The 25445-nt window shown below is 33.9% G+C and overlaps 2 protein-coding genes across 2 annotated transcripts; one reads left to right on the top strand and one right to left on the bottom strand.

The window, feature by feature from the left end:
* Positions 1-3550: 3550 nt before the first annotated feature.
* eEF1gamma (elongation factor 1-gamma) lies at positions 3551-5579 on the bottom strand. Its single transcript, XM_075289545.1, has 3 exons — positions 5439-5579; positions 5149-5298; positions 3551-5018 (listed from the first exon to the last, which is right to left on the bottom strand). Exons 1-3 carry the CDS (start codon positions 5445-5447, stop codon positions 3906-3908), a joined length of 1272 nt encoding a protein of 423 aa, XP_075145660.1. The 5' UTR covers positions 5448-5579; the 3' UTR covers positions 3551-3905.
* A 3226-nt stretch (positions 5580-8805) lies between these two features.
* Positions 8806-24914, top strand: Usp1 (ubiquitin specific protease 1). The gene is made up of 5 exons (XM_075289532.1): positions 8806-9502; positions 17574-18845; positions 21332-22502; positions 22662-23292; positions 23459-24914. The coding sequence occupies exons 2-5, from the start codon at positions 17585-17587 to the stop codon at positions 24734-24736; spliced, it is 4341 nt and encodes a 1446-aa protein (XP_075145647.1). The 5' UTR covers positions 8806-9502; positions 17574-17584; the 3' UTR covers positions 24737-24914.
* The last annotated feature ends 531 nt before the right edge of the window (positions 24915-25445 follow it).

The raw sequence follows: 25445 nt of genomic DNA, 5'->3' as shown, positions 1-25445 counted from the left end.
CAACATTCAAGAAATTTTTTATCAGATTTCAAACAATTTATTGATCATAATTTCCAATGGAAACCATCTATACGAATTAGATTGGAGGGGCTGATCTATATTCATGGTAAACCAATAAGAAGAAGGCAACTTTGGAAAACTGAATTTGGACAGACGACCTAACCTAACCTAAGATAACGAGAACTCGTTCTGTTAAAAATGAAGAAGCAAGCCGAATTTTGTTCCCAGCCGTTATTTCTCCCTTTTATAAAGTTGGCATGATTGCAACAAATAGAATGGCTTGATGGATTTATAGTAAAAATTGTCTCATTGAATAAGCATTACTTTACGTGGTCTCATCCCAATAATTCAATTCATTCAGAATGACAAAGTTAGTATGCGAAAGGGAAACTCTGGGTATGCCCACCTTGCATATATAAGACCATGGGTTCAATCACAGTTTTTGTCGAACATAAAAAAAATTTGCAACGTTTATCTCCAATCGGAAATGTTGATGACAATTTCTAAGAGTTTTATGATTTCTCTAAATGGTTTCAAACACATGTATGTTTTTGGTTTCACGTGAACGGCTGACGGGGAACTTTTCCCTCAACATTGTTCTGCGTGCTAGGGTAGGGTGGAATCCGGAGATCGGTTCTATGCGACATATTTATTTACAATACCCTTTCCATTTATTAATATTGGAGGCCCTTCAAAGTTGAAAGTTGGCGTAGATTTCAACATATGGCTGGATCTCTAGGAATGGTACCACAACAGAACGACAGTTATTTTTTTATATCCTCCACCATAGGATGGGGGGTATATTACTTTGTCATTTCGTTTGTAACACATCGAAATATTACTCTAAGACCCCACAAAGTATATATATTCTGGGTCGTGGTGAAATTCAGAGTCGTCGGTCCGTGTGTTGAAATCATGCTAACTTCCGAACGAAACCAGCTATCGACTTGAAACTTGGCATAAGTAATTGTTATTGATATAGGTCGGATGGTATTGCAAATGGGCCATATTGGACCACTTTTACGTATAGCCCCCATACAAACCGACCCCCAGATTTGGCTTGCGGAGCCTCTTAGAGAAGCAAATTTTATCCGATCCGGTTGAAATTTGGTACCTGGTGTTCAACAATCATGGTCCATATCGGTTCATAATTATATATAGCCCCCATATAAACCGATCCCCAGATTTGACCTCCGGAGACTCTTGGATGAGTAAAATTCATCCGAAATTTGGTACACGGTGTTAGTATATGGTCTCTAACAACCATACAAAAATTGGTCCATATCAGTCCATAATTATATATAGCCCGCATATAAACCGATTCTCAGATTTGACCTCCGGAGCCTCTTGGAGGAGTAAAATTAGTCCGATCAGGTTGAAATTTGGTACGTGGTGTTAGTATATGGCCTCTAACAACCATACAAAAATTGGTCCATATGGGTCCATAATTATATATAGCCCCCATATAAACTGATGCCCAGATTTGAACTCCGGAGCCTCTTGGAGGAGTAAAATTCATCCGATCAGGTTGAAATTTGTACGTGGTGTTAGTATATGGTCTATAACAACAATGCAGGAACTGGTCCATATCAGTCCATATTTATATATAGCCCCCATATAAACCGATCCCCAGATTTGACCTCCAGAGCCTCTTGGAGGAGTAAAATTCCTTGGTCCATATCGGTCCATAGTTGTTAAATAAATGAAATGAAATTATATATAGCCCGCATATAAACCGATCCCCAGATTTGACCTCCGGAGCTTCTTGGAGGAGTAAAATTCATCCGATCAGGTTGAAATTTGGTACGTGGTCTCTAACAACCATACAAAAATTGGTCCATATCGGTCCATAAATATATATAGCCCCCATATAAACGGATCCCTAGATTTGAACTCCGTAGCCTCTTATAGGAGCAAAATTCATCCGATCCGGTTTAAACTTGGTACGTGGTGTTAGTATATGGTCTTTAACAATCATGCCAAAATTGGTCCATATCGGTTCATAATTATCTATAGCCCCCATATAAACTGATCCCCATTTTCGAACTCCGGAGCCTCTTGGTGGAGCAAATTTAATCCGATCCGGTTGAAATTTGGTATGTGGTGTTAGTATACTGTATCTAACAACCATGCAAAAAATGGTGCATATCGGTCCATAATAATATATAGCACCCAAACTGATCCCCAGATTTGAACTCCGGAGCCTTTTGGAGAAGCACAATTCATCCGACCCGGTTGGTACGTGGTGTTAGTATATAGTCTTTAACAATCATTCCAAAATTGGTCCATATCGGTCGATAATCATATATAGCCCCCATATAAACCGATCCCAGATTTGGTTTTGGAGCATCTTGGAGGAGCAAATTTAATCAGATTCTGTTGAAATTATGTAGCTTGTGCAGGGAGCCACCGTGGTGCAATGGTTAGCATGCCCGACTTGCATACAAAAGGTCATGGGTTCGATTCCTGCTTCGACCGAACACCAAAAATTTTTTCATCGGTGGATTATCCCACCTCAGTAATGCTGGTGATATTTCTGAGGGTTTCAAAGCTTCTCTAAGTGGTTTTACTGCAATGTGGAACGCCGTTCGGACTCGGCTATAGAATCGGGCACCACTCAGTGATAAGAGAAGTTCACCAATGTAGTGTCACAATGGACTGAATAGTCTAAGTGAGCCTGATACATCGGGCTGCCACCGAACCCAACCATGTACCTTGTGCAAGTATATGGCCATTAACAACCATGCCTAACAAGGTCCATATCGGTCTATAGTTATATATAGCCCTCAGATAAACCGATTCCCAATCACACAAAAATTGGTTCATAATTATATGTTTATAGCCCCCTTATAAAGCGACCCCCATATTTGAATTCTGACTCTCTAATTACCGCGCAAAAGTCCATATTGCCACAACCCAAGTAATTCGATTGTGGATGACAGTCTTTCGAAGAAGTTTCTACGCCATCCATGGTGAAGGATACATAAGATTCGACCTGGCCGAACTTACCGACGTATTTATGCAAAGTTAGTATACCCTCCTTCTATGTATAAAAATTGAAAGAATTGAATTCCGGAGGAATCAACGTCCAAAAGTTTAAAAATATATTTTAATAATTTTAAGGGCCGTGTAACTGTTTTATTGCCGATACCCATGGATACCAATGGCAAAGTTTGTTGTGTATCGTAAAACAAATAAGCCAGAAATTTTTAAACGTGGATGACTAATAGTTGGGTCATATTTAGAATATCTTTGAAAATATATCGCCATCATATATGATGTCATTCTTCAAACATTTTATGCTTACGCGCATCTATAGACGCTTTACACCCTTCCTCCTCACCCCCTTCACAGTAAATTTGCATATATTTTGAATTTTAACAAAATATTTCTCTTCTGTTCAAAGATCAACCAATATCACATTACCATACATATTTCTTTGCATAAAATCAAAATGCTTTTATTATATGGAGGAGCATGACAATCACGCAGGAGATATTCTTACGAGTATCAATAAATACTAAAAACAAAATTCCACTATGTGCATTTAGTTTTATGAAAAATAAAGAGTATGTATTACAAAAACATTCGTTTCGTTTTAATTACACATAGATATATATAAAAAAAAGGCGAGAAAAAATACAATGCAAAATACAAATAAAAACGCTTATATCCTTGAGTGTGATGATGATGGCCGCTAGACATTCATCTTGACTATTGTTGTTAAATGAAGCAGCAGGATACTAAGTTATGAGAGGGAGACACTTGACACGCTCACGCCTTGTATTGGATAACGTAATTAATGTAATGATATACTACATAAATAATTCAGCTGTTAGTTTAATGGATAAGTGGCACGTACGGCTTCTAATGGGCAGCCGTTGTAATGCGTTACCACTGCAGACTTATTTGAAGATCTTGCCTTGGTTGAATTTGCGACCTTGTTTATCGGTACCGGTCCAGGAGAAGTATTGTTCAACCAATTTCTTGGTTTCCTCGGATTTAGGATCCAATTTCTTCCAGTCATAGACTTCATAGTCTACTTGCCAATCGGGACTCAAGGTGAAGGCGAGTTCCTGACCGCGCCATACCCAAATACCAGAAATGGTTGAGTTATTGTCTTCACCGAATAAACAGCATGAAGCAAAGGCCTGCTTGCGCATCTTATCGATACGTTGGAACATGCCACCAATCAAATTGCAAGACATGAAGGTCTTGGTGAGCTCCTCATTGTATTTGTATTCACCATACCAAATGGAGTAGTGTTCAGGATCGAACTTCTCCCAGAAGTAGGGAATAGAAACCTTCTCGTCTTCATTGGAATATACGCGTTTGAAGTCATCAAAATTGAAGGTACCTTTGGGCAAAGCATCAAAGGGATCCTTGGATTTTGGCTCGGCTGCGAGAGCAGCATCGGCAGCATCAAGCTCTTCCTTGGGCTCTTCCTTCTTGGCGGCAGGCTTTTTCTCTTCCTTAGGTTTTTGTTGTTGTTGTTGTGGTTTACCGCTTGTCTTAGCTTGGAATTCGGCATACTTCTTGGGGTCGAAGACCAAAGCCTTGTCGCAAATGCTATAGTTGCCGACAACAGCCTTAACCTGCTTTTGGTTGAGGATGGTGTTGAACCAACGGTTAACATTGGTGTATGGCTTGCGTGTGGCAGCATCCAAAACATATTGGTAAACATGCAACAAACTGCAGAATACAACGATATCGGCCAAAGTGATACGTTCACCAACCAAGTATGTGGATTCCAAGAATTTATTGTTCAACAATTTCAAAACGGCTTCAACATCTTGTTTGGCAGTGCTACCCTTTTGTTGGGGCATAATGCCCAACAAGGGGAATACCAAGGCACAAGAAGCAGGGACGATTTCATTGTCGGCGAATGATAACCATTGTTGGACCTGAGCTTGAGCGAAGGGGCATTTACCACCGCGCAATTGTTCGCTGGCCAAATAGTAGGCAATGGCATTCGATTCACTAAGGAATTTGCCGTTCGATGTTTCGAAAGCAGGAACCTAAACAAACCAGAAATTCTAGATTAATAACAAAACCTAACCTCAATTGCGGCATTTTGCCGACTGAAGTGATGATGGATGATGATGACGTTTGCAATAGTATCAATGTTGTCAGTTCATTTGTACTCACCTTACCACTTGGGAACTTCTTTAAGAATTCAGCTGTCTTATTTGTTTCGCCGAAAACAAAATTGTCGGCAACTTTAACTTGAGTTCCTGAGTATTGAGCAGCAATCAATGCCTTGTAGGCACGGAAGTTTTCTGGGTACGTGTAAAGAGTCTATGGAAGAGAAATTAAGTAAAACATTACTTTTTTTGAGCGTTGGACATGCCACAGGCAAATATATTAATGAGTTTAATTATTAAAATCCGTCGATGGCTTAGATTTTTAAGAATTTTATTGTGCAAAAATTTACTTACTCCTGCCATCGTTGATTTTGCCGGAGAGAAGGAAGTTTGACAGTCGCAAAATTTGCGTGATAATGTGACAGTTTAAACGTCAAATATCATGAACAACAACAAAAGTTGAACAGAGATGTCAATAACGAAGGCTCTTAACACTAAAAGAATTGACCATTAATTTAGTTATATCCCGTTTAGACGCATAATGCCCGAAAATGTTTTTCTACGAATATATAATGAGCCGATATTTACCTTATCGGATATAAATCTTGAAGTGCATTGAATGCATCTCTAGCAAAAAAATCATTTGTGTGCAAATAAATAATCGAAAGCAATGCCTCACAGAATTTACGGTAGAAAAATACCAAGGCAGTTTTTATGGATAGCAGAAATTTCGTAATAGGTACATACCGGTCGTAAGGGTTAGACGCGTTGGAAGATGCATCTCAAACACTTAAAGGCAGTCACTGTTTTATTTAAAATGTCCAAAGTATTGCACACATAACCTTGAAAGATGAACGGCACATTCTCCAATCTTTTATTTTACCTATTTTATTGTTGAAAGCGAATAGCCACTCGTAGAAAATATTTTCAGGAAATATTAGAAGTGTCAGAAAAACTAGCTCATCACTCAAAACTACCATTTGATATAATGTGAAAGGGAGCCACCGTGGTGCAATGGTTAGCATGCCCGCCTTGCATACACAAGGTCGTGGGTTCGATTCCTGCTTCGACCGAACACCAAAAAGTTTTTCAGCGGTGGATTATCCCACCTCAGTAATGCTGGTGACATTTCTGAGGATTTCAAAGCTTCTCTAATGCGCTTTACAGACTATCAGTTATTCCGGACGGAATGTCGGTGTTTGTAAAGAATTTTACAATGTGTCGGATCGATACGACTTGTCGGCGATGACTAAATAATCGGTAAATGTGTTATCGATCCCATAAACATGCAGCAGTATCGATTATGCCGTCGGACTTAAATTATAATGTGCACAATCAATTTGTTTCTCTCGGTTAATTACTAAACTTAAAGAACAATTTAATTTCTCCCGAACAGCTTGCAAACTTGTTCTTTCCTACCTTAATAATAGGACTCAATTTGTATCTTTGAATGGTGTCAGGTCTCGGATATTACCTATTTATTCTGGAGTTCCCCAGGGCTCTGTCCTGGGGCCTCTTCTATTTATTCTTTATGTTAACGATCTACATCAATACACTAGCTCCAGGATATGTAGAACGTTTATGTTTGCAGACGACATCTTTTTACTTTTCAATGGTAGCTTATCGTCACTTGAGGTTCTTGAGTCTGATATTAATTCATGCTTAGATCGATTTCTGCTTTGGGCGAGGTCTAATTGCTTGAATTCTAATGCTACTAAGACTAAGGCTTTAATATTTCGAACTTTTAGGAATGTTGATGTGTCTTTGGATCTTTTCTTGGGTAATGATTACATTGAAGTTGTTGATCGACATAGATGTTTAGGGGTAATAGTAGACCGCGAACTTTCATTTCGGTACCATATTGATTCCTTATCGGGTAAGATTTGGGCAAATTTGAGAAATATATATGCTTCGAACTTATACTTGCCGTTTCGAGTACGACGTATTTTGGCTCACTCGCTGTTGATGTCTCACATATTATATGGTATCGAAGTTGTCTCGGGGACAATTGGTCAATTTTTTGATAAATTGAGACGTATTGTGAATACTATTACTCGTTTTGTTTACCACATTCCTCGTAGGAATTCTGTATCTGGCTATGTTGAACGCTTTCTTGGCTGCTCATTCAAGAGATTTGTTGAGTATCGGAGCATCTGCCTATTCTACAAGGTGATTAGGGAATCCAGACCTTTACCTCTACGTCTTAAATTTACGTTCTCACGATCGACACGGAACATACAGATATTTATACCTCGGATCAGAAGAACTATATTTTCTAGATCGTTTCTGGTTAGAATTGCACGTACGTGGAACGGACTACCACTTGAGTTGAGGATTTTTTCTCAATGTAACAATGTGTTCCGATTGAAGCTAATGGAATTTTTTGCCTCTACAACCCAATCTTTGTAAAGTTTCAGTCATTTATGGTTTTATACTTATACTTACTTACATTTCATTTCATTTTATTATTCTCTAATTCAGTACTTGTATTTCAAATTTTTTTTACCATGTTATGGGCTTATTTTGATGATTATATATATTTTTCCTATTTTTGTTTATGGCTGGGGAGCCACTTTAATATTGCAGGAATAATATTATAAATGTATATAGAATAATTAGAGTACTTGACTTATAAATATAATAATAATTACTCAGGATTTGTCATAAGTAATATAAATTAATTGGCCTTATAGGCTTTGTATTACGAAAAATTTTGAAATAAATAAAATAAAATAAAATAAATATATGGGATATGTTCGACACGAGCACTGTCGTCCGGAATAACTGATAGTCTGTAAAGCGCATAAGTGGTTTCACTGCAATGTGGAACGCCGTTCGGACTCGGCTATAAAAAGGAGGTCCCTTGTCATTGAGCTTAACATGGAATCGGGCAGCACTCAGTGATAAGAGAGAAGTTCACCACTGTGGTATCACAATGGACTGAATAGTCTAAGTGAGCCTGATACATCGGGCTGCCACATAACCTAACCTAATGCGCTTTACAGACTATCAGTTATTCCGGACGGAATGTCGGTGTTTGTAAAGAATCTTACAGTGTGTCGGATCGATACGACTTGTCGGCGATGACTAAATAATCGGTAAATGTGTTATCGATCCCATAAACATGCAGCAGTATCGATTATGCCTTCTGACTTAACTGATAGTGTGCACAATATATGGGATATGTTCGACACGAGCACTGTCGTCCGGAATAACTGATAGTCTGTAATGCGCTTTACAGACTATCAGTTATTCCGGACGACAGTGCTCGTGTCGAACATATCCCATATATTGTGCGCATTATAAGTTAAGTCCGAAGGCATAATCGATACTGCTGCATGTTTATGGGATCGATAACACATTTACCGATTATTTAGTCATCGCCGACAAGTCGTATCGACCCGACACACTGTAAGATTCTTTACAAACACCGACATTCCGTCCGGAATAACTGATAGTCTGTAAAGCGCATAAAGCGCATAACCTAACCTAATGTGAATGTGGTATTTGTACAATACCCATCTACTGCACAATAATACGACGTTCACAGTTTGTTCGAAATTTTCATAAGAAATTTCATATCTGTATGGTACGAGTTTTCGAGTATAGTGTGAACGTAGTATAATCGACGTTCTAACTAGTAGTCGTTAATCGATTGGCATAATGTAATCGATTTAGATGCTTCTTTATCGTTTACAATCGTAGTCGATTTACCATTCACTATCAATGGGATCAGCATCAGCCGTTCCCGGCCGTGGATTTTTCATTAATTTCAATCAATTAAATATAATATTTTCATCAATAAGTGTTTTTCGTGCATGCACTAACCAATGAAGTATATGAAAACGAGCTCCTTTGGATAATAGTAAAACGTATAAAGCGAAAAAATCAAGTTTAAAACAGCCAGGAAAAGAAATTTTTTGATACGATTGCGTGGAATGGAAAAAAGACGAAGTGAAGAAAAACGCAAAAATAAAATCAAAGTGAAATTTTTCTCCCTGAATATTGGTCAAAAATCACAAATAGTGCAAACGGAGTTATAAAGATTAATCAAATATAATAATATCTGCAATGGGCTCGTAACATCAGTACATAAAAGTGATTTGTTGAGAAAAAAAAAATGAAAATTACCATTCATCAAGCTACTTGCATACATATAACGTACGTGTGTAAGGTGTATGGAGGAGACTGAAAACGAAAGAAAGGCCCCAAATAATTTAACATCCATTTTTTATTGACTAATAAATTTTGCTTTTTTTGCTGATGTGAATGGGAAAATATAGTGAGAACAAAAAAGTAATTGCAGTGCAAAAACACATTTTATTGTTCTTAGCTGCCGCTCGCCGCTGCTACGACAATAGAAAGGAGGATTTCTGGATTTCAAAGCCACAAAAGTCGGCAGCATTCGAGTAGAATATGTAAGTTTCCACTTTTTCGGCAATAGTAGCGGAACTGAATTTATTGGCACATTATAAATTAGGACGCAGTGCAGCACCATTGATATGCATTACTTGTGTGTATGTGTGTGAAGAACATTTATCATTTCTCTTTTTTTTTTGCTTGACAGAATTTATGTCAGCCATCTCACCCAATTTGCAATTTATTAAATGAAAACGTCCCTGTTTGCCGATGAACATGGGAAACGATAGCATTACCCCTACCCTCATACTCAACATGCAATATTTATTTTTGCTTCATTTCCTAATACTCAAGCGGTCTTCCTCTCGTCATTTCATTCTACAAAGCCTCTTGAACTCTCGTTTGCTCTCACTATATATATCATCTCGTTTCAAACACACATCGTCATCATAATTGACATGTAACAACAATTTTGTTAATTCTTCATTATTATGTTTGTGTTTGTTTTGGGGGATTTATATATGAGAATTGTGTATTGTTGTTGATATTGCATTTTTTGGTAGCAGCAGCGACATTATTTTTGTTGTTTTGTAACATTATAACGTTACCTAACCTTAGATAAGCAGACAACTAACGGTTGTTGTTTGGATATGGACAAGTGTGCTGCTGGAGCAGCGTTCAGCAGCAGCTAGTGCTTTTGGGTGCGTTGGTTATGTATCCCCTTTCTGGCTTTTTATTTTAGTTGTTGTTTATTTCATTGTTATGTACTTGTCACCTAGTGTGAGAGGAGGAAGACAAAAGTGTTGTGGATGGATCTATGTATGTATATTGTCGATGCACTTGTTTTATTTGTTTAATTTTTTACATCAATATTTTTTCCCATTCATTGGGGGACGCGCATCATCATACAACTGTGTTTTAGGGTTGCCAGATTTTTTTTCTCTATGTTAGACCTCAATTTACAATTCCCCCATAAAATACATGTGAAAATTGCCATAATATTTAGCTTCATGAGACCAATGCGAATTTGTAGAAAAATGTTTTTAAAGACATTAAAAAAGTGGAGCTTAAAAATTAAAAACGAATGAGTCGTTTGGAAAAAAAGTTAGGAAAGGTCAATTTTGTTTGAGTTAAGATCCTAAACAGATATGAAGTCTGTTTATGAGTAGTACATTGTGAGAGACGAATAGTTATCCCTCGAATTTATCTGCAAACTGAACAAAAATGGCGACTTCTAACGTTACTGCAATCTCAATTGCGTTTAAGGCAGAAATTAAAAAAATTAAAAAAGCCTTTTTATAGAAATTAAAAAAGCCTTTTTATAGAAAAAAAAAACAGTTGACTACCTTATGCACTACAAGTATACTGGGGGAACATCTTTATCCTATTTAGACACCCTCTTTTTCATTTCTCCTTCTATAAATCTAGTTAATAATCTAGATATTGCTTTTCTTTATGTTTTATATATTTTTAAAATAATTTAATTGACAAAAAATCATATCAAAAATAGAATGAAAAAAAAAAAAAATATAGATAATTCGGCTTACTTTGCTTATTATATTTTTCGCACATCTTTTTGATAAAACGATTGTATGTTTGAAGATGTTTGTCGGGTCTACGGTCCGGGGCAGACACAGGGTTTTCAACCCTGTCCAAGGTCTGCAAACATCCATTTGAAGTATGCCTATTTGCTGAAAAACTTGAAAATATCAACTGGCCCTTTATACTGCTATTTTCTCATGTATGTACCAATAATACCAATAATTTTGGAAAAAATCCACTTTGAAGTAAAACATTCTCTTTTTTATACGAAAACTCTGTTATCTCTGGACAGTTCATTCTGTAAACGACGTCGAGATCTTCAGCCCATTATCCACTTGCACCCCAACCCTATATGCCTTATTCTCTACTGCCCTTGTAATTGTCGCTATTGGTACTCTCCCACTGACGACGACCAACAACGGCGACAACGATGTTGTTAAGCCTACCTTAACATTAGGAATGCAGAGCGTGACCTTCATTACAGCATTACTACGACGACTGACTATTTTTATATACGATAGACTATGGATAGTAGTTTATGTTGTTTTATACTCTAGTACTACTACTGTTTAACAGTAGTAGTACTACTATTGCTAAAACACTACTATTGCTAGCAATGTTGGTGACAATTTCATTGTTGATGTGAAGGGCGGTGTGCTTTCGGGTGTTGTTTGGACATTTTCATTTCGAAAATCCACAGTGGAGAAAGCATCAATAAAATATTGAATTATATTTAATTGGTTGAGGTAAAGATTCTAAAATGTCCACGTCAATTTTCGCACATTGAGAGCAATGAAAAGTAAAGCTTTTTTTGTTGTCCACAATGATATCAAATTATTATGTGGTTATATGTTTAAATTGCGTCATTTTATTTTGATTGCTATAAATCAAATCAAGATTCTTTTTGACAAGTTATGTATGATGGTCTTGTTTGTTAAATTTGTGAACAAGAAAATTTTGTTTTTCGAATGCATTTGCAAGGTTACCAAATGATCATGTAATAACCGGGAAATAGTTTTAAACTTTTAAACAAAATTTTGTATTTGGAAGAAATCGCAACTCAACCAATGTGAAATTATTCGTCCTTAGAAGTCGCTCAGAATGGCATTGGGGTTTCAATTTTTGTCCTTGTGTCCATGGTGGACATATTTCTATAGAGGATAAAGAGTTTAGTATATACCGCCACGCAGAAAAACTGTCACCAATATTATCCAATTATAATTTTAATTGAATTCAAAAAAAAGTATATACGGACTAAAATTCGGCCGGCCCGAATTTTAAATACCCACCACCATGAATCAAAAAATATAATTGTTTTCGTAGAAAACTCTTGGTTAGGTTACTTGAAAATTCATATATAGAATTTCAGATATGTTTGCTTGGCAAAGTATTGAGATCGGTCTCTATGGGGGGTATATCAAATCGATCGATACGACCCATATTCAGCTTACTTATGTGTGAACCCAAAGTACCTCTTGATTTTGAATTTCAGGCAAATCTCATAAATAATTGGAATGTCTACACACTTAAGAGATCAAATCTGGACATGAACCGATACATACCATATTCGGAGTACTTTTGCGTAGACCCAAAATATCTCCAGATTTTGAATTTCAGGCAAATCGAATAAAAATTACAATTTCTAGAAGCCAAATCGGGAGATCGGGCAATATAGGGGCTATACCAACCGTGGACCGATACACACCATATTCGGCACACTTATATATGAACATAAAATACCTCTAGATTTTGATTTTCAGGCAGATCGGATAAAAGTTCGGATGTTTAGACGCTCAAGATGTAAAATGGGGAGGTAGGGCTATACGGAGGCTAAACTAAACCTTGCATCGATACACACCATATTCGGCACACCTTTTTATGGACTCAAAATACCTCTAGATTTTCAATTACAGGTAAATCGGATAAAAATTGTGGTATCTCGAAGACCAAGAAGTCAAATCAAGAGATCGGTCTATACCATAACATGCACCGATATTCACCATTTTCGACACACCTATTTTTCGTCCTAAAATACCTCTAGATTTTAGGCAAATCGATTAAAAACAACGGTTTCTAGAAACTCAAGACCTCAAATCGGGGGATCCGTTTATATGGGAGCTATATCAAAACCTTGACCGATATAGCCCATCTTCGAACTTTGCCTGCGTGCAGACAGATGACGAATCTGTGTCAAATTTCGGACGATTGGTCTATATGGGGGCTATACCAAAACATGGACCGATACACGCCATTTTCGGCACACCTATTTATGGTTCGAAAACACTTCTAGATTTCCAATTTCAGGCAAATCGAATAAAAACTATGTGTGTGAAGATAAATTCGAATTTGAAATTTGCAACAAAAACTTAGCCGAGACACAAACCAGCACCAACAATATTTTTCAAATTCGAATTTAGGATTTCAAATTCGAATTTGGATTTTTAGTATTTGGCTTATTATTTAAAAACTAAGCCGCGTGCGATATAGAGAGTAGGCTCATTGGAAAGGGCTTGAGCTCAGCTTTCATAATCACAAAAGTCTTCATTAGAAAAGTATTTGTGAAAAGCGAAAATTTGAAAATGTTTTTTCAAGAAATTGTTACAACCGAGCCCACTGTGCCAAAACTAAGCCGCGTGCGATATAGAGAGTAGGCTCATTGAAAGGGCTTGAGCTCAGCTTTCATAATCACAAAAGTCTTCATTAGAAAAGTATTTGTGAAAAGCGAAAATTTGAAAATGCTTTTTCAACAAATTTTTACCACGGAGCCCACTGTGCCAAAACTAAGCCGCGTGCGGTATAGAGACTAGGCTCATTGGAAAGGGCTTGAGCTCAGCTTTCATAATCACAAAAGTCTTCATTAGAAAAGTATTTGTGAAAAGCGCAAATTGGAAAATAAAATTTAAAAAGAAATATCAAATTGAAAATAAATAAATCCAATTTATTTATTTAGCATAACATGCATAATTTTAAACAATACTTCGTTAAATTATTAAATTAAAGTTGATATTATTTTGTTTATTTAATTTGGTAATTTGACATTACGAAGCAGGTTCAACATTTTCTTTTACATACAAAATGAGCGCTTTTTTTAAGAAATGTATGTTATTTTCATTTTTTAATTCAATTGGCAGTTCATTAATAATTTAAGACAATTATATAATAATAAATATAACAAATATAAACTCTTAAACAATTGCAAAAAAATATTTCTTCGACTGGTAAAAAAATAAAAATAAATAAATAATAGAAAATTATACAATTGATTGTCTCTAATAAAAAATTGAGTTTTCTACCAAAATCAATCAAATTTTTAATTGAAGCAATTAAAACTTAACTGAAAGTGCCGAAGCAAACAATTGCTTTTTTAACCAAGAATATTTTTTATTTCTAATTACTTCTATGATTAATACTATCGTGATTAAAGCAATTTCAATTAGCAAATTAATTGGATCAATTAATCAGAAAAAAAATTCTGTGCAATTAAAATTATAATTTAAAATTTAGTACAAACAATTATTATAGTTTCTGTACAAATGTTATCATATTCACAAATCCCGGAAAAAGTCCAACACCAATTGTAATCGGAAAAGACATATTATGTTCAGTCATACACAGAAAAAAATATTTTTTTATTCAATCACAAAAGTAATTGATCCAATTACTTTTTTTAATAGAAATGTCTTCAATCATAGAAATGATAGTAGCAATCTCCAAAGTCAATTAAAAAATTAAGTGATGCAATTAACCTTTGTGATTGATTTTTATTTCAATTAAGAAATTTGTTGAATCAATTGGTAGTATTTTTTTTTTGTGTATGGACTGATATGAGTTTTTAATTAATTTTTAGGCTTTTGCACAAAAAATTTTGTTTACTTTTCATTCATTTTATTCAACGCATAAGCAACGCAGATAACTTCATATATTTTATGTCACATACTATAATTATAAGATTATAAATCTTGTTGTATGTGAGGCAATACATAAACTAAACTAAAAAATTGTGTTTTGCTATCGTAATCAATTACACTTTTAATTGAATCAATTGGATTTAATTGAATTAATTAATTTTGGGAATCCGAAGCGCGAATCAACAAAACCTTCATCACGTATATATATTTTAAATTAAAGTTTTAATTAATAATTTAATTTAAAATCTATTTCATCACAATTTAATTGATTTCATTATTTATTTAGTTAAAATAAAAATCAATTGCAAAATTGAATTGGAACAACTAATTTTTAGTTGTTATAGATGATTGATATTATCATTTTCGTGATAAAAAAACTTTAATTAAGAATTGATTGGATGAATTAATTTTGTGATATATCAATATTTTGTTTTTTTTTCGCATACAAACGCATTGAACCTAAAAGTTTATTGATAAATATCAGCTGTTCCCAAAGTAGGAGTCCTACGCAGAAGAAATATCTTCAACACATTTCCTTTGAAAAAGGTGATAGAAGTTGAAAATTTTTCAATTAATAAATTAATTGGTACAAATAACTTTTTAATCAAGATGGAAACATTAAATTAATTAATAATCTTAAAATTTTTAAGTAAAAAACTAGTTGATACAATTAACTTTTTAATGAACAAAATTAATTGAGTTTTGCAATCAACATCAATTAAATTTTTAATTTAGTCATTTAAAAAATTAATTCAAATTTGCTCTTGACTTCAATTAATTTTTTTAATGTCATTTTCGTGATTTAAGAAATTTAAATTAAATAATTAAATGTATCAATTAATATCGTGATTGAATCAGAAAAAAAAAATTGTGTGTATACAAAAAAGAACATTGACAATATAGAGATTTTTTTTTAATATTTAAATAAAACTTTAAAATTTAATTATATCTATATGGTGAAGACTATTGTGGGTCTGAAAGCTGAGCTCAAGCTCTTTCCAATGAGCCTAGTCTCTATACCGCACTCGGGTCAGTTTGGCACAGTGGGCTCGGTTGTAAAAATTTCTTGAAAAAGCATTTTCAAATTTCCGCTTTTCACAAATACTTTTCTAATGAAGACTTTTGTGGAAGTGAAAGCTGAGCTCAAGCCCTTTCCAATGAGCCTAGTCTCTATATCGCACGCGGCTTAGTTTTGGCACAGTGGGCTCGGTTGTAAAAATTTCTTGAAAAAGCATTTTCAAATTTTCGCTTTTCACAAATACTTTTCTAATGAAGACTTTTGTGATTATGAAAGCTGAGCTCAAGCCCTTTCCAATGAGCCTAGTCTCTATACCGCACGCGGCTTAGTTTTGGCACAGTGGGCTCGGTTGTAAAAATTTGTTGAAAATTTTGTTTTCAAATTTTCGCTTTTCACAAATACTTTTCTAATGAAGACTTTTGTGATTATGAAAGCTGAGCTCAAGCCCTTTCCAATGAGCCTACTCTCTATATCGCACGCGGCTTAGTTTTTAAATAATAAGCCAAATACTAAAAATCCAAATTCGAATTTGAAATCCTAAATTCGAATTTGAAAAATATTGTTGGTGCTGGTTTGTGTCTCGGCTAAGTTTTTGCTGCAAATTTCAAATTCGAATTTATCTTCACACACATATAAAAACTAGGGTTCCTAGAAGCTCAAGGCCCCAAATCGGGGGATCGGTTTAAATGGGAGCTATATCAAAACCTGGACCGATATAGCCCATCTTCGGACTTGACATGCGTGTAGACAGATGACGAATCTGTTTCAAATTTCAGGACGATAGCGCCATTATTGAAGACTGTAGCGTGATTACAACAGACAGACAGACAGGCGGACATGCTTTACACACACACACAAAAATTTTTCTGATTGAATCACGAAATTAATTGATCCAATTAATTTTCTAATTGATATGTATTTAATCACAGAAATGATAGTATCAATAAAAAAAATAATTGAAAGTCAATTAAAAACAAAAATTGATACTATTAATTTTTATGACTGATTTTTGTCTCAATTAAAAAATTTGCTGAATCAATTAAATTTTTACTTTAATATTTTTTAAAACTAAATACTTATTTGGAAAAATTTTCTTGATTTTTTTTCTTTTTATTGTCTTACAATTTCTCCCTGATCAAGTATATATATACTATATATATATTCGGAAATAGATATTTCGATGTGTTACAAACTGAATGACAAACTCATTATATTATTCTATGGTGGTGGGTATAAGAAAATAATTGATTTATTCAACAAATTTTGTAATGAAGAATCAATCACTAATAGTTTTAGATGCGATAAGATAGATTGTTTTTTTTTTTTCTGTGTGTATTTAAGGATTTATCGTTACACAGTTTTTAATGGGAAATTAAGAATAATTTCTTAATTGCGCCAGAAGTAGTCATTAATGTACTCTAAAATTTAGTATTTATTGGCAAGAAATCGTTAAAAATTTACTCCCCAATGGATCAAAGTCTAAACTTCATATTTTTGCAACATTTAAATTATACACTCATCCCTAACTTTGTGCTAGCATACGAAAAACAAAAAAAAACTTTTTTGATTATTTCACTTTTCAAATTGATTAATATAAATTTTTTCAAATGTTATTTCATTCAATCTCTTCGTTTCGTTTTTCGTTTTTTTTTTATGTTGTAGGTTTACAAAAAATGCCCAGAAATGCTGCAAAGAAAGCGAATAAAAATACCAAAAGTCTTCCAATTCTAGTGAAAAGAAATATTAACAATAATAACAAAACGAAGAATACAAAAAACAATAATCAACAAATATCTCTGAAAGAATATCAACAAGAAACACAAGAGAAGAAAGTCGATGTTAGAACAACAGCAGATTTCGTTGACATTACCACCAGAGTATATCATCATAATAAAAACAGTGACGACGATTGTGATGTTAATTCTACGACAATTTTAAAAACAATACCATCAACGCTTTGTCAGTTTCCAATTAATTCCCAGTGTTTAACAACAACATTGGATTTGTCAGCTAACTGCTGCGATACTGTTCGTGGGCCAACAAATCAAAACGCGGAAAGAAAAAATATTTCATTAATACCATTTGACGATTGTGAACATTTTGATAAGGCTAAATTAGAAAGTAAAGGACAATACGGCGAAGACGTTGAACAGGGTGATACCATCAAATCAAACATTCTCATTAGCAATAGGAAAGACGAGAGCGCGGTTTGCTTTGAAAATAAAAATATTGCAAGAGAAAGAACCATAGAACCAGTAGAAGTTCCATTGGAATTGTCTTCATTGTCAACAATAAAAACAGAATCAGCGACATCATCATCATCTGTGTCGGCGACATCCACTTTGTCACTTCATCCACCATCTACATTATATCCCATTGTTATAGAAACTCATATATCAACAGAGACTCAAAGTTTGCCAGGATATTTAAATAAGAAAACCACAACAACAACAACAACAACAGCCTTAGAAGCAACAAAAACAAAACATTCCATTTCAAATGTTACAAATTGTAATACTACATCTACTAAAGATCCAAAAGAAAAGCCAAGTCGTTGTATTGCTACAATAACAAATAATACAGAAACCAATACTGCAGTTGACACATTATTGAAACAGCAAAAAGAACATCATCAGCAGCAGCAGCAGCTACAGGAGCAAGAAAAGTTTGAAAACAAAACTTCTCCACGGCGAAGAAAACGGCGACTTATTTATCAGCCACACGAGGTTAAAGCCCGTTTAGAAACTTTAAGGACAAGAAAGCCTGCTGCTGTTGCAGTCACCGACAACCAAAATAAACGGCAACAACAAAAAGATCACAAAGACGAGGACATTTCACAAAAACCACTTGCTGAGGAAATTGGCAAGAAACAGAACGATAGTGACGATAAATACAATCACATTAAAAAACCAGAAGGGTTATTTACAAAAAGAGGTAATCTATTTGTTTTTTTTTTGTTTTTTACTGCTATTATATCACAAAATGAAAAAAATAGAAAAGTGGTCCAGTAGTTTTGTTGTCGCTGCATTACGACATACATATTTGCTTATTTTATATGTTCGGTTAGGGGGTAAGGTGTGCCGATAAAGCGGTTACTTTACTCATTAACAATGTACGAAACGAGATATTTCAAGCAAAAATTTAAAAAGTTGGAAATCGAAAGTCGTTTTTTAATTCTGATTACGTAACAATTTTTGGAATGGACCCCATAACCTTCTAATGAAAGCCGGGTGCGTGTATAGAGTACAAAAAATTTTCCAAAGCATAGTCAAAATTTTATTTATATAGAAAATGTTGTTTTAGTTCTACAAGAAATTTTGTCAAAATTTTATTTCTTTAGAAAATTTTGTCAAATTTTTTTTTATTCCTATAGAAAATTTTGTCAAAATTTAATTTCTATAAAAAAATTGTCAAAATTTAATTTCTATAAAAAAATTTGTCAAAATTTTATTTCTATAGAAAATTTCGTCAACATTTTATTTCTATAGAAAATTTTGTCAAAATTTTATTTCTATAGAAAATTTTGTCAAAATTTTATTTCTATAGACAATTTTGTCAAAATTTTACTTCTATTGAAAGTTTTGTTTAAATTTTATTTCTATAGAAAATTTTGTCAAAATTTTTTTTGCAATATAAAATTTTGTTCGAAAAATTTTGTCAATTTTTTTTGCTATAGAAAATTTTGTCAAAAAATTTTTTTTTCTTATAGAAATATTTTTTCTATAGAAAAATTTGTCAAAATTTTATTTCTATAGAAAATGTAAAAATTTTATTTCTATACAAAATTTTGCCAAAATTTTATTCCTATAGAAAATGTTGTCAAAATTTTATTTATATAGAAAATTTTGTTAAATTTTTGTTTCTATAGAAAATTTCGTCAATTTTTTTTTGCTATAGAAATTTAGTCAAAAAAAATTTTTTTTGCTATAGAAAATTTTGTCAAGTTTTTTTTTGCTGTAGAAATTTTTGTCAATTGTTTTTTTGCTACAGAAAATTTTGTCAAAATTTTATTTCTATAGAAAATTTTGTCAAAATTTTATTTCTAAAAAAAATTATTCTATAGAAAATTTTGTCAAAATTTTATTTCTAAAAAAAATTATTCTATAGAAAATTTTGTCAAAATTTTATTTCTATAGAAAATTTTGTCAAAATTTTATTTCTATCGAAAATTTTGTCAAAATTTTATTTCTATATAAATTTTGTCAAAATTTTATTTCTATAGAAATATTTTGTCAAAATTTTATTCCTAAAAAAAATTATTCTATAGAAAATTTTGTCAAAATTTTATTTCTATAGAAAATTTTTTCAAAATTTTATTTCTATAGAAAATTTTGTCAAAATTTTATTTCTATGGAAAATTTTGTCTAAATTTTGTTTCTATGGAAAATTTTGTCAAATTTTTATTTCTATGGAAAATTTTGTCTAAATTTTATTTCTATGGAAAATTTTGTCAAAATTTTATTTCTATAGAAAATTTTGTCAAAATTTTATTTCTAGAGAAAATTTTGTCAAAATTTTATTTCTATGGAAAATTTTGTCAACATTTGATTTCTATAGAAAATTTTGCCAAAATTTTATTTCTATTGAAAATTTTGTCAAAATTTTATTTCTATAGAAAATTTTGTCAAAATTTTATTTCTATAGAAAATTTTGTCAAAATTTTATTTCTAAAGAAAATTTTGTCAAAATTTTATTTCTATGGAAAATTTTGTCAACATTTGATTTCTATAGAAAATTTTGCCAAAATTTTATTTCTATTGAAAATTTTGTCAAAATTTTATTTCTATAGGAAATTTTGTCAAAATTTTATTTCTATGGAAAATGTCAAAATGTTTTTGCTATAGAAAATTTTGTCAATGTTTTATTTCTATAGAAAATTTTGTCAAAATTTTATTTCTATAGAAAATTTTGTCAAAATTTTATTTCTATAGAAAATTTTGTCAAAATTGTATTTCTATGGAAAATTTTGTCAAAATTTTATTTCTATAGAAAATTTTGTAAAAATTTTATTTGTGTATAAATTTTCTATGGAAAATTTTGTCAAAATTTTATTTTTATGGAAAATTTTGTCAAAATTTTATTTCTATAGAATAATTTGTCAATTTTTTTTTGCTATAGAAAAATTTGTCAATTTTTTTTTTGCTATAGAAAATTTTGTCAAAATTTTTTTTTGCTATAGAAAATTTTGTTTTGTTTTTTGCTATAGAGAAAATTTTGTTAAAATTGTATTTCTGCTGAAACTCAGAAATGTCACCAGCATTAGTGAGAGAGGAATAAACATCGCTGACTTTTAGGGGTTCGATCGAATTGGGGATTTATTTTATTGGAAAAGTAACGGATTTATTTTTTAATAGACTTCTTTAATTACTTTTACTGAATATTCATGTCAATTGATACGATTTTCGATATTATTTTTCTAGTATTTCCCAAACTTGATGAGGCAACATTGAATCGCATAGAGACCTTAAGCGATAACGAAGTTAAGAAACCCCCTGTCAAACGTAAACGTAATCAAGCAGCTGCTCTTCTAGGATTTAATATACAACCAGCTCGTTCTAGACGCGCTACTGCAACAGCACAAGCAGCAGTTATTGTCGCTGCTGCCGTCGATAGGACAGTACCTACACTAGGTATTGTTGCAGGTGGTCAAAGGCAATCGACAGGAGGTGATTTTCTAAAACCATTGCCCATAGAAACAGGAAATACGAATTCGAAAAAACGGCCTCGTATAATGTCTCTGTATGAGCGCCCTTATCAAACGGCCAGTGATGGTCGAGGAGGGGGAGGCAGTGTGGTAAGCAATGGCTATATGTCAACAAGTCGTTCGAGTTCTTCTGGAGGTGGCGGTTCTGGTACACCAATGGTAATGAGCGATTCGAACGATAGTCAAGATATGGCAAATCAATACTATTTATCGGGGTCCTCTGGTTCCGGTATTGCGGGCAATTCATCAGCATTATTGGGCAATGGCAGTGCCATTAATCATGCCCCAACCATGGGCACATTGTGCAACATTGGTAATACATGCTACCTTAATTCGGTAGTCTATACACTACGTTTCGCTCCACAGTTCTTGCATAATCTACATCATTTGTTGACCGATTTGAATGCATTGCAACAGAATATAGCCAGAGCGAGAGCAAAATCGTCTTCCCTGGGTCGTGGCATTAGTGCTGTGCACATAGAAAATGCCCGAAGTTGGAGTAGCAAAGATTTAGCTTCCATGGAACAATATGCGACAAATGCAATTGGTGGCTTAACGAATGCGGTGGCACCCACAACAGCTGGATCTTCGTCTACATCAGCTACAACGGCCCTAACACAAGTCACTCAGAAAAGCAGTCATCAATTGTTAACGGAGAAGTTGCATGAGCTGTATCAGAGTTTATATCGCAATGAAATGAATGAATCAACGGAACCCCATCATGCCGATACATTATTGCATGCTATTCAAGATGTTAGTAGCATTTTTGAGGGTAACCAACAACAAGATGCCCATGAATTTCTAATGTGTCTGCTTAATAGCATTAGAGAAACGAATCAAACCCTAATAAAAGCCATAGCGGAATGTCCAGATGTGATATTGAATGGGTAAGCTTTCTAACCAAAAAAATATTAAAAATGCCTATGACGTCAACAATATAGTTTTGTTTAATAATTTTCTTCCTGTAATGTTTTCGAAACCCTAGAATAACAATTTCTCTAAAGTGTGATGAAATTTGTGTTAACCTTGATAACTATATTTTACAGATATATTTCCAATCCCGATGATGTGGAACGTGATATGAAACAATCGAATGTTGGTAGTGGAGGCAATAATAGCACCAGCAGTACCAGCATGATCGTGTCATCATTGACATCCAATTCAAAGTCGTCCTTATTTTTCTCTCGTAAATCAAAACGAAAAGATGAAACAAAGAATTCCAAAAATTCCCGCCTTCAATCTCCTCTTAAAGATAACCAAATAACTGGCAACTCAACAACAACACACCAATCGAATAGTTTATTCTATTTGAACTCAAATGATCTCAACTCATCAGCGTCTACATCGCCGCCATCGGCTGGAGCTGGCACATCGATAATATCGCCCTCAAATTCAACATCAGCTGCCCCAATAGGTGGTAGTGATGACGTGGATGCCACATCAACCCCTCTGACAGTGTTGTTGAAAGATAAACAACGTCTGGAGGGTAAAATCAGAGAATTGGGTTTGGATTTCTTCAATGATGATTTTGAGGGTATCACTGTATCCACAACCAAATGTTTAAGCTGTGAAACAATTACCGAACAAAAAGAAACAATGATTGATATTGCTGTACCTGTACCGCAAGCGGGTTACGAGAGCAACGAATATATGGATAGGCCGAGTTCATTTATACAGGTAAGTTTAAAAATATTTCAAAATTAAAGTAAAAAAAAATATTATCTATGGTACATGAAAGTAAAAAAATATTTGTACCAGCTTTTTTAACAAAAGTGAGCTTTCAATCTTCCCCAATAACTTCAAGCATCTACAAAATTCTATTTTCTGCGTGTTTTCTTTTCAGAATTCCTGCATTACTCGTGAATACTTTCGCAATGAGAATAAATACCGCTGTGAACAATGTTGTGGATATACCGAAGCTATACGTTCTATTTCCTATGAAGTATTGCCACGTTTATTAATTATCCAACTGAGTCGTTTCTCTGGTGGCATGGAAAAGATCAATAGTTACATTCCAACATCATTTACCCTACAATGTTTCTGTTCGAAATGCTGTGAACTAAGTGATGCCAATAAACTGCACATTTATAAACTGTATAGTGTTATAACGCATGTTGGGGCAACCATGTCTGTGGGCCATTATATAGCCTATACATGTTCTCTGGATTGGGCCAATGAATATATCAATTGTCCCAAAGAGCAAAGACGAAGAGCTAGTCAAGAAAGAGCCGCCGCCGCCGCGGCAGGAACAAATGGTGGTGGAGGTAATAGCACCACAACATCTGGCAGCCAACAGCAAGCGGCTAATAGTCAGGCGAACGCTCCAAGTATGGGTTCTTCTTCCAGTACGACAAGTTTTATGAAAATAATGAAATTTGCTCGTAATAAAGCATCCAGTAGTGGTGATATGAGTAAAAATGTTAAACATCTTAATGGTTTGACCACAAGCAGTAAGGCTATCACAAATGGCATTGGAAAATTAACGATGAATAATTCCGCCAGTGGCAATTCATCAACAACAGCTGCCGCCTCGTCATCCCAATGTTCTACCACTTGTCCAAGTATTAATTGTTGTGCCATGCGTTTAACGGCTCAACAACAATTGAACTATTTGCATAGCAGCCAAAATAATGCCAGTGAATTCAGTGAAGATGCTACAGCCGCCTATTCCAATGGTAGTTCGGCGGGTGGTAACTATGCAACATCAAACTACAACAACAATATGCACCAGTCCTCGTATACAGCGTCAAGTAGTAATACCTCGGGTTATGGCAGCACTGGAAGAGGAGCTACCAAAGCTTCATATGCATCGCAAATACACAATGGCAGTGAACCCATATGGTATATGTGTGATGATGACAAAATAAAGGCAATGACACAAAGGGAATTTGAGGAATTACTCTCACCAGCCCGAAAAATTACAATTACTCCATATTTGCTTTTCTATGCGCGATATAATTTACAAACTTCTTCACCACCCAAATCGGCGGCAACATCTTCATCGCCGGGACCGGTAACCTCATCACCACAGGCTTCATGGTCAAATGAAAGTCTACAAAGCTCGGGTCACAGTGGTGGAGTTAGTGGAGGTGGTAATCATAGCGGCGGTATGCGTATGTGAGGTATGTCGGGAATGACTAAAATCAGTAGCAATAATAATAATAACAACAACAACAACAACATCAACTCTAACAACACAAGTAATAGCAAAAGCCTGATAAAATGCAATTGTAAAGAAAAGGTAATTTAAGTAAAACTTAATAAAACGCGTATATAAATATACAATAAAAAAATAAAAATAAACAGATCTAAGAGACCTATTTATATATACACATATATTATAAACGAGCAGTAGTGGAATCTGTTGTGACACCTCTTAATATCCCCTAATCAAAGGGCGTAAAGGATAAAATAAAAACTGGACTGCTGTTGTGTTTTATAAAATATGTATAGTTTATATCTAGGAAAGATGCATAAACGATAAAAAAACCCAGACCCATATTTTATATTTATAGTTTTTCTAACATTTTTTCTAAAATATAACAAATCGTCCCTATCCCCCCAAAATAAATGACACACATTCATCTCACTACCGCAGTTCTATTGCTAATCTTGAAAACCTATATTTTTTATTTTATTTTGTGAATATCGATGCTTGTAGAATAAAACATATGCTTAGGGTTTATCTATAGCTCTATGAATGGATGCACCAAACTAAGTTCTACCCACGATCCCAAAAATGTTAAAGAATTGTTGTTTAGCATATTAGGTGTATTTTTTTTTTGAATTGCGGGGTTTAAAAGCATATATACACAGAAAAAAATTTCACG

The sequence above is a fragment of the Haematobia irritans genome, chromosome 1 (genome assembly GCF_050003625.1).
Source record: "Haematobia irritans isolate KBUSLIRL chromosome 1, ASM5000362v1, whole genome shotgun sequence".
NCBI classification, from domain to species: Eukaryota; Metazoa; Arthropoda; class Insecta; order Diptera; family Muscidae; genus Haematobia; species Haematobia irritans.
Note: the sequence above shows the minus strand (reverse complement) of the source record. Positions and strands in the feature narration are given on the sequence as shown.